We start from the raw sequence: 10036 nt of genomic DNA, 5'->3' as shown, positions 1-10036 counted from the left end.
AGACATAAAAAAAAAATTTAAGAATACAGAGGCCTGTAAATTGTTTGTGTTTTTATTAAATCTGCTCGTCCAATGGACAAAGATGTTTCCCCTTGATATTTACAGAAGGAGGTAAAGCAGACTGAAACATCAAACTCATTCCCCTTAATAGTCCCCGTTGCCTGTTAAAAATAACATTTTGCATTGCTTGTACAGATGAGACCAATATATGACCCCATGCTGCATTATGATTTGATCGGACGTTAACAAATATAATATATTATATGAATGTAATCCTTTCACTGGATACTTAGTGTGCAGCAACAGGAACACATGAATGCTGGAGTCTTATCTTTCTATATTTGATGTTATAAATCAGGAAGTTGAGTGTTTTTTCTGTTGAGGAAGAAGACATGGGTGACTTATCTGCAGCATTGTGTAGGCAGTAGAAATGTGTACACATTATATAAAAATGTAAGTGCACTAATGACACATCAGGAATGTACAAAGTTGCTTCACTGCAAGGAAATGAAATCTAGAAAACTATTTTACACTTTTGAGGGGAATTAAAAATACAAATGAGAGATAATCAAGTATTTTAGAATATTGTATTCTTAATTAATAATGATAACACTCAAAGAGGCCATTCTACCAAATTGGTACTTTTATTTTTGGCTCCTAATACTTTCATAATTTTAATTCAGTCAAAATCTAAATGCTTAGTAAATAAAATTTGTCATGACCTAATTGTATTTTATTGAAGTAATTCACCTTGAATGTACTTTAGTAGGAATGATTACTGACAGCTATTTTAAGTTTAATCAGAATACTTTACAGCCATGATTCAGGTTCTCGCACTACATCAGATTCACACTGGGTATGGTGTATGTAGTAGTACCTGTACTTGTAGTGGGAAGAGAAGCTTAGACCCAATCTGTAGTCTCCCCTGCTTCTGCAGAGCAGCTGTAATCACTGAAAATGTGGCCCATAAACAGCATGTACATCTATCAAAGGAACACAGATCATTTACTTTAGATGAGTTCAAATAAATCAGTCTCACTGATATAACAAAGGACCCTAGGATGTCTGTTTGATTTATGATTTAATAGAGACACTTTCATTTTACAGGAACAATCAGTGGAGCAGCAGTCATGACTTTGGGTGAAAAATGAGTGACCCTTTTGTAATTAAGAAGCCCGCACTGCTTGCTTGCCTACAGTGCTTTTACAATAAATGTCTGTGTTTCTTGTTAAAGGGCAGCACATTACCATTGTCTTCCTTTGCCCCGTCCCTGTCATAATATCACCTCCTCCGCTAAAGGCGAGCTCTGCTGCTGCCCCCCAGTGGGAGCCATGAAAACCTGCACGGAGTTGAGTCTGCAATGTGTTTACTGACCGGGACCAGTCCAGGAGCAGAGTTGTGTCGCTTCTGCAGCAGCAAGTTCTCCCCTCCACAGCTGGGCATCTCACACCCCACCAGGCGAAATGAATCCATCTGTACTTTGCGGTCTGTGCAAAGCTGTGTAAAACCAAGTACACATTAAGGCTGCTTGCTGATGATGTCATCTTGATGCTATTTCACCTACAGTGATACAACAAACAAATAATGCACGCACTTGGAATCAGAGGCCTCAATGATGCCTGGCTGAGTATACATACAGTTTCAGGTCATTTTTGGCGCTGTTTGGAATAATCACAGACCTGGCAGAGTGGGGGTGATATTGAAGATAGTAAATATGCGCTTACTTTTATAAACTACAGTAAAACACTTTAATGTAGAACAACAAAGGGCGTTTTACAAGCTGTTTTAGACAAAGGGGGTCAGTCAAGGCCTCCTCAAAGGTATGTTAGTAACAGATCTATTTAGCTTAGGTGGTTCACTTTGCTTTTGCTGTCTAGGGATCACAGCCCGGGGATTTCTCACGCAATAAGGGGTGAACTTTCCTTCAGTCTATTCAAGAATATCATATCATATCATTTTGTTAAAAACGTGTAAATTATGACGAATTCACCCGTAGTTATCTGCACACTAAACCCTGATATGTAACCTGTCTTTGTCCTGCATGTCAGAGGCAGTTGTTGTTTGTTCATCAGTGCGTCATATCTCACATGCCCTGCTTTGTTCACCCTCAATGTGACATTTCCCATATGCACATCTTACAATTGTTGCACATGGCAGCTTCCTTCCAGACTCTTAGCCCCCTTGACAACCCTTGTCACTGAGTATATTTCTGGACCGGTGACTACCTCTGGCCTGATCTCTTTATGCAATCTGTCGTCACTGTGTACAGTAGCTATGTCACAGGTAAAAGGTTTAAAGTTTGTAACGTTAAAGTATGTTACAACATAGTCTTATGCTAAAAGAGTGATTATTTTCTGTGTTGAAGATTTAAGATTTCCATTTGCAGCCGTGTCTGAGAAGGGAGGGCGAGTCAACTCGCTCTCACACAGACGCTCGAACAAAGGAACTGTGTGCGTTACCCCCCATCTTAACCTTGGTTCTTATCTCAACTCTGTTTGCAACTTCTGGTACCTGCCACTGAGGATGGCCTTCACATGTGTGTATAAAAAACTCCATCTCCACAGATCACTGTGACACGTGCTGGTGTATTTGGCCTCCTGCTTGCAAGCAATAAATGGACTTTTTGCAACTTTGATCATTCATCAAGACTCTGTTTTTTATTAGATCAACATTACAAGAAATCATTCTCTTCTCCCGAACTAGTTTATTGAAATATTCCACAACAAGTTGTTCTTCTATAACTGTGACCTCACCTGTATAACAATCTTCTCCCTGAGTTTGCGGGCTCTCTGCCAGCTCCATTCCTTAGTGATGGTCACATACGAATCCACCGGCCTGGTCCCACACTGCTGTATTGGCCGGGCTAGAGGAACATTTTTTACACATCATTCAAACTGTCATCAGCGTTTTGCCGCACCTGATTAAGACCTAAACCTAAAACGATAATATATACATGTTTCCTACTTTTAATCCAAGAAAAATATTACAACGTAACCACGTCCCTTATTAATGCCTGGGTAACATAGTTAAAACGGTTCGATTAAAATCCTGCTAAAAAGGCTGAACTACGCCACCTGCTGTTACAAACTGGTACCGACACGGACCTAAAGGTGAAAAGAAATGTGGGTAATCCTCTATGCGATTGAGGATTTTTTTTTTTTTTTTTTTTTTGCGGCCCACTAGGTGGCGCTGGCAGCCCAAATAAGAGCACTTCCAATAAACGTGTCAAACTCATGTTTTTTCATGTATTAAAAACATGAGTTTGGACATGGATGCAATATATAGGAAATGATAAAGAATTTATATACACAGACCAGAAAATATCAGGAAATTCTTATTCATATGTAGCATTAAAAACATAAGGCCCTACAAAATGTCATATGTGAGCCAACTTCCTTCAAAATCTCATTTGCTGGCCAACTTCCAATCAATTTCAGATGGGATATAAAAGGAAACTATCAATAGTTACATAATAATTCCACTTCAGGCTGATAGTAGACAACCCCGAGGTGTCACTCAGGGATAATCAGTAGAGAAACGTATATATTGCCCTGCAGGGCAGTTTAGTTCGAGCTGCAACGACAGGAAGGTCACTAAAATCAATTGATTTTGAACAAATGATTCTTATGAATATGTTTGGGCTTCAGATAACTGAAAACACGATGTAAGGACTGTAAGGGAGTTCGCTGGACCCTCGCTCATTTTGTTCCAATTTAAATAGACCAAACACTTCTCATTCTAGGAATGAATTTTTTTTGCAGCTCAAAAAGAAAGACCAAAGAAATCGTATCAAAGTATGTTTCTTTTCCCGTAATCATTCAACCATACACTTTTGCTGATGTATTTTTTATTCAGTCAGTCCTGTGAGTGACTTTTAATAGCAAGTTAAAAATATAAACTACCATATGTGCAATTTGATGTACGTGTGTCCTTTGATATATCAGTTTGGACACGTGAACGCCAGCGGATACGTTGTGTTTACATTCATGTCCACGACGCTCTAATTATGTCCCCCCCACCACACACACACACACACACACACACACTCGCACATAAGAGCTCCTCTCGGGACGTGTGCCAGCCAGTCAGCCTCCTCTCTCTCTCTCGAGCAGGAACAAGCTCTCCTGTATGATGATGAACAGCTGTTCTTCCTTGGCTTCCTCACAGGTGGCTGTGTGCTCACTACTCTGTGCTCATTAATGACACACAAGCCCCCTCTCCCCCTCGCCCCCTCTCCTCCTCTTTTCTTTTCTAGATCACGGCTGCTAATAAAGAGCTCGCTCCATTGTGTTCGTCAGATCGGAGGTTAGGAACACCATGACACTGAGTCAAAGTACAGACTGCATTTTCCAATGTCTTTTTCACTGATTGGTAATGAGTGGAACAAGACATAACTGGTAATGTGGTGCCAGGTCATGACATAGACTTAATGGTATTTCTCCTTTTTGTTATCAGCATGTCCTCTGTGCTACGATTGAGCAATTTCAAACCCACGCTGAGTCATAGTTCTTTTAGCCCTACGTTTCACAGGAAGAGTGTATGTACTGCTCCATGTAAATATTCTTCTTATTTATATAGACTCTGGTCTCAGTACCTTTACTCTGTGCAGTGACAATAAAGTTGAATCTAATCCAATCCCAAAGGTTTAGGTCATGACTTGATTGGCCTGTGTAATTAAATTATAGATGAATCAAAAGTGGGTAAGGTAGGTTGTTATGGTCTTCATTTGATTTAGCTCAACAAGTCCAATATATTTTAACGTGTACTACTGTCGTAAAGCTTATTTTAATGTTGTTGATGCTGTGCAGGAAGGCTAACTCGACTCCCCAGGGTTGGTGTTTGGGGGAGGTGTTGCATTTTATTCTACTGTGATCACAGTGTGTCTGCTCCTCCTGGCTCGCCTTCCATTTGTTCAAAAAAAAACATTTGGAAAACAGGCATATTTTCAGTCCAATAGAGTTCCCTGCAGAAAAAGATGAAATACCTATTTTAAGATTTAAGATTATAAGGAGGGCCGACTTAAACATTATTAAAAAAAGAATGAATGAGAAAACAGACCTCTAGTGTCAAATTACTATCATTCTACAGTGAGGGTCAAATAGTTATTGTAAGACTGTTACACATTCTACGGCCGATTTATTCACATTTTTTTGTGTCGCTAAGTGTGCCGACTATCTACGCGCCCATCTGAGAACTTGGCCGGTGAAGTGTAAACATCTGGCTCAGTCCAGCAGCCTGCCGCCTGTTGGGAGCGGCGACAGATGGAAAGGGGCCGTATGGCTCAAACACGTCCATCTTTGACCGGACTGCCAGTTGTCTTCCCAAAATAGTCGAGCACTAGTTACGACCTTATATGTGCAGGCCTCCAGGCGTGTGCCTGAGGAGGCATCATGTATCTGGGCCACACAATACGGGCTGCAGGCTCATTGTTGCCGCTCACCAGCAGGGCCAATCGCTTCCACGGGGACGAGGCCCCTCTCTCTCTCTCTCTCTCTCTCTCTCTCTGTCTCTCTGTTTTGGGAAGGCTCACCATGCAGCTCACCCAGCTCAACCGCGAATGTCTCCTGCAGCTTTTCTCCTTCCTGGACAAGGACAGCCGGAGGAGTCTGTCCCTCACCTGCCAGGAGCTGCGCGAGGTCTTCCTGGACCCCTGCCTGTGGACTCTCCTCCGCTTCAGCTCCCCGTGTCAGCTGACCAGGGACAACTTTGTGCTGGGACCCTCATTGCGTTACTTGACAGTGTCCTGGTACTCCAGCAGGGTTCTGCAGGTGTGCAACATTGAGGACTGGTTGAAGAGCTCGTTTCAGAAGGACATCTGTGGCAAACACGAGAGCCTGGTCAGCGCTTTCCTGAGCCATGTCTGCCGCATGTGAGTGTTGGTGCGTGGGTCCCCCCCTCTCTTGCTCTGTCGCGTGTTGTGTGACGAAATAGGCAAACAGAGGGTCAACAAAACAACGGTAGTACTTTATAGAGCGCCATCAAACCTAAGGCAGTGGCTTTTTGGCTTGTGACACCTTCAACAAAGCAACGTATACTACTAATATCGGCCCACCAGTTAGTTCCACAAAAGAGTTAGTTACTCGTATTCTAAAGACTTTTGGGGTCCCAAGAAGTGACTAATGACGTAATTCACAAATTGTAAGTAAGCAAAACATTTACTGTACTCTTGTGGTCCCTCTTGTGGGGGGTGGCTAGTGTAACATTCTTGGATGTAATTTACTTTTGTGTTAATTTATTTTCTTTTGGTAGAAGGGTTTTGAGGACAATCAGATCATTTCTGGAGGGAACAACAGTTGTTTCACTTCGAGGCCGCACGGCTTACTAAAACCTGCCATGTTTAGCTGAAGGCAGCAGGGAAGAAACCATTGGAAACAGATGGAGTATCTGGAGTCGCTGAGACAGAATAGTGACATCTGTGGGACATAAGACCTATTCTAATAACTGTGGTCAAATATCAAATCATATTTATTCCATGACGTGACAGTTGACTTTGATAGTTCCCTGGAACTATTCTAATGATGTCTCTGGGTAATTCCTTCAAGGCGGCCGGTAATAACCGCCCATGTGAGGGAGTCCGGCCCGGGACAGGAGGGGGGAGGAGGGGGGCGGCTCGTCGTTTCTCTGTATGACCCTGTGAGATTGTGAAAATCGAGACGCACGACACGAGAGCAGTGGGAGCCGTTGAAACCAGAACCACCTACTTTTTCTGGGTGCTGTTTCTCAACGCCCTTAAGGCACACTCATTGCATACTGATAAACCCTCCCAAATGGTCTCAGGGAGTAAAGAGCAAGTGCACGTGACAAAGTGGGAGGGGACGCAGAGAAGCTGTGGGGGGGGGGTAAGGAGTGATTTGGCTGCAGATCCTCCCAGTCAGCTGCAGACTGGAGCTTTACGCAGGCAGGTGGAGCCTACAATTGGCTCTTTGTTGCTGTGAGGGGAATGAACATGTGCGTCTGTCTGTGCCTGCCTCTTCCCACACGAGACTCCACGCAAACTCTGACGCCGTGAGCTCACGTCTGTGTGTTTTTTGTTGTTGTTGTTATCGCATAACACGTCTTTGGGCCTGTGGTTTACATTGTGAAGCCCCATTATGTCCAGAAATCCGGTTTTGGGGATTAGGATCTTGAGGTCACAGTTATACAACATGAAATGAACATGCTCAAAATGCCGGTGTGGGTGGCACAAAAAAGCTTTGGCATGGGTAAATAGTTCTGAGTAGTTTCATTCCAAAACGTCATGCACACAATTTGAATTAATCAATGCTTTTTCTTAAAACAAGATTTCAACCTGGGCTTACTTTTCAGTTGTAAATATGACTTCTGCTCACGGTTTCTGCTGACATGTATTTGTAATAAAATACACAACTGAGGGTATAGCGAGATGTTAAAAAAGTTCAGTTTTACATAATTGATACAAACCCTTCTACTGAATGTTGAATGTTTGTCTGCAGAGCCTGTTGGAGTGCACTGGATCATTTGAACAGACTTTTAAACAAGTTGTTCAATTGGTGATTACAGGTTTGTTCTGCATAGATCTGGATAGATAGAAGGAGAGACCGACGAATAGGATTATGTAACAACAATTTCATATTCCAGTAAAGGTTACACAAGAGGCTGCTGAATGTCTAAATGTCGTTGGCTTTTAGCTGTTGTCTTTCCGCGGCGCCACTCCTTCTTTTTTCTTGGCTAAAGTCATTCCCGTGCAGTCACATCCGCCGATAAAGCCCAACATTGGCCCCACGTAGCAGTGAAACGTGGCACGTGGATTGACTGTGCTGCTGGGGCAGCACCCTCAACTCTTGCAGGCAACTGGAATATGGTCAGCTCACATGTGGGGAAGTGGTAAGGTTATGTAAGTCTTTATGTAATCTGCATCAGCCAACGTGAATGACATCCTCGATCCGTTGCGACTAGAGTGTTTGTCTGCGTGCTCTGTGTGTTCCCGGACTGCCAGTATGTTGCAAGCAGTAAAAATTGCATCTCACAGGAGCAATTCACCTTCGTTTTTAAGAGTAGTTCCTATAAAAATGACGCATTAGAAATGGGCCTTTTGTCAAGCTATAATTCATCACCAACATCCTCTCATTGTTCTCCGCAGTCCATTTATTCACCAAAGCTCTTTGCAGGACGGAAACACATGCCCAGTAGGACAGCATGCAGAGCAAAGATAGCTTGGTGAAGGTATTAACCTTCTAGATCGTTAAAAAACGAACACGTGCAGCCTCACAGCGGAGTCGTTGAGATCTCATTCACACATGGCTCAGATTAGACCTCCAATTTTTATGTTCTCCTCTGTTATCTGATTCTATTACAAGAGGGAACGCACACGGCAAACAGCACTACTTCCTCAAGGCTTACCTCAGACTTAACAAACTACTATCATACAATCCCTCCCCACCGTACGATATGTCCTAAGGCGTGATGAGTAGCGATGACTCAGGCGGCTGTACTACATCACGTTTTTACCAACCTGTCACTTATTAATGATGTGATCGACCGCTGTCTTCGCTACAGGTGTCCCAACCTGCTCTGGCTAACCTTGTCTGGCTGCGGACACATTACTGACCAGGACGTGATCTGCGTGCTGCAGAGCTGCAGGAAGCTGCGCTCCCTCCACCTGGAGAACTGTGTGCGCATCACCGACCGCAGCCTGGAGGGTGTGGCGGCTCACGGAGGCCGTCTGGAGGAGGTCAAGGTAGACTTCTGCAGGAACGTCACTCAGGCGGGCCTGCAGGCCGTCAGAGAGAAGAGGCCGGGCATCCAGCTGAGTGCAGAGCGGAGCGCTGATATGATCCCTGACAGCAGGCCCGAGGAGAAGGTGCCACTCAGGAGGAGCCTGCAGAAACTCCTGCAGTTCTCCTGACGGAAACGCTGGAGCACAGTGGAGAGCGTCCCCGTAACTTTGGACTTTTTAAGAGTTTTCAATAATACCGTTGTTTGGATTGGTATCTGTATTTATGGGATTTGATATATTGTTTTTTTTACCTTTTTATACGACACATGTTAAACACAAGACCTCCCCACAAAGACATGCATTTTTTAGGCTGTCGATTCCATGTTGTTCAAATCAGGTTGAATTTCAGACACGCTCACAATGAAGCGGATGACCTGATCAATAATCCTTAATTAATGCACATTGAAAGGGTGCAGTAATATGATTCCGTGCTTCAGGGAATAGTTTGTCACTTTTTATTTCTGAGAGTTGATGAGATGATCAATACCACTATCACGCCGTTTCCCCCTCAGTCTTTCAGTCTTTATGGTTAAGGTAAAGTAGTCGCCGGCTGGTTCCAGGTACATATTGCCTTATACACTAGAGAAGTATCATTCATTTCTTTAAAACCATTTGATTAAAAACACACACACATCTAGATTAGTTATGCAATGCACAGTACAAAAAGAATGTGGCATCACAACGTGGCCTGTTAATGGACTGTTTTACACAAATCTGTGTTTTCTTTTTTAAGCAGTGTTTTGTTTGTGTGTTTTGAACAATTAAATGTGTGAAAGGGTTTTCTACTTGCTTTTCTGAATGTGATTCTAAATTGTCGTAATGAAATAAGATCAGTTGCAGTACGAAGGTCCATATAGTTAATTGTTAAGTAATATAGTTAATTGATAAGTTTTTTTTTAATTGTATTAATTGTGGCTGCAATTCCAAAACAAACTTATACATATTAACAGGATTCTATGCAGGAACACTTCTGAGGCAACACTGTGTGTTGGTCCATTATTGCAGAATTATAGCTCTGGTGATTGTAATGTGTATTTTTTTTAATACACACACTTTTTCAAAGCATCATCATGCATAATGTTTTTAATTGCAAGCTGTCCGGATTTGTGATATGTCATTAAACAAATTGAACAGACTTTGTATGTCAAGTGTATTCACTGGCCCTCGCACAGGCACTCACAGGCTGAGTGATCGAATTGAGTGGATTCAGCCGCAGGACCAATTTCACAATTCAGTTTGGCTTTTCAGTCATTTAACAAGCGGCGAGAGTACATTCAAGAGTATTCATACATACAGTGAAAT

The 10036-nt window shown here is 42.7% G+C and overlaps 1 protein-coding gene across 1 annotated transcript; it reads left to right on the top strand.

Moving 5' to 3' along the window:
• Positions 1–3155: 3155 nt before the first annotated feature.
• fbxl22 (F-box and leucine-rich repeat protein 22) lies at positions 3156–9869 on the top strand. Its single transcript, XM_040163645.2, has 2 exons — positions 3156–5869; positions 8515–9869. The coding sequence occupies exons 1-2, from the start codon at positions 5391–5393 to the stop codon at positions 8861–8863; spliced, it is 828 nt and encodes a 275-aa protein (XP_040019579.2). The 5' UTR covers positions 3156–5390; the 3' UTR covers positions 8864–9869.
• The last annotated feature ends 167 nt before the right edge of the window (positions 9870–10036 follow it).

Source organism: Gasterosteus aculeatus, chromosome X, assembly GCF_964276395.1.
Source record: "Gasterosteus aculeatus chromosome X, fGasAcu3.hap1.1, whole genome shotgun sequence".
Taxonomy (NCBI): domain Eukaryota; kingdom Metazoa; phylum Chordata; class Actinopteri; order Perciformes; family Gasterosteidae; genus Gasterosteus; species Gasterosteus aculeatus.
This window is presented reverse-complemented; position numbering and strand designations above follow the sequence as displayed.

Bases quoted from the DNA above. Each gene is read 5' to 3' on its own strand.
- fbxl22 (XM_040163645.2), top strand. From the start codon at position 5,391: ATGTATCTGGGCCACACAATACGGGCTGCAGGCTCATTGTTGCCGCTC. The intron at 5,870-8,514 runs GTGAGTGTTGGT...TCTTCGCTACAG, and splicing joins CTGAGCCATGTCTGCCGCAT to GTGTCCCAACCTGCTCTGGC.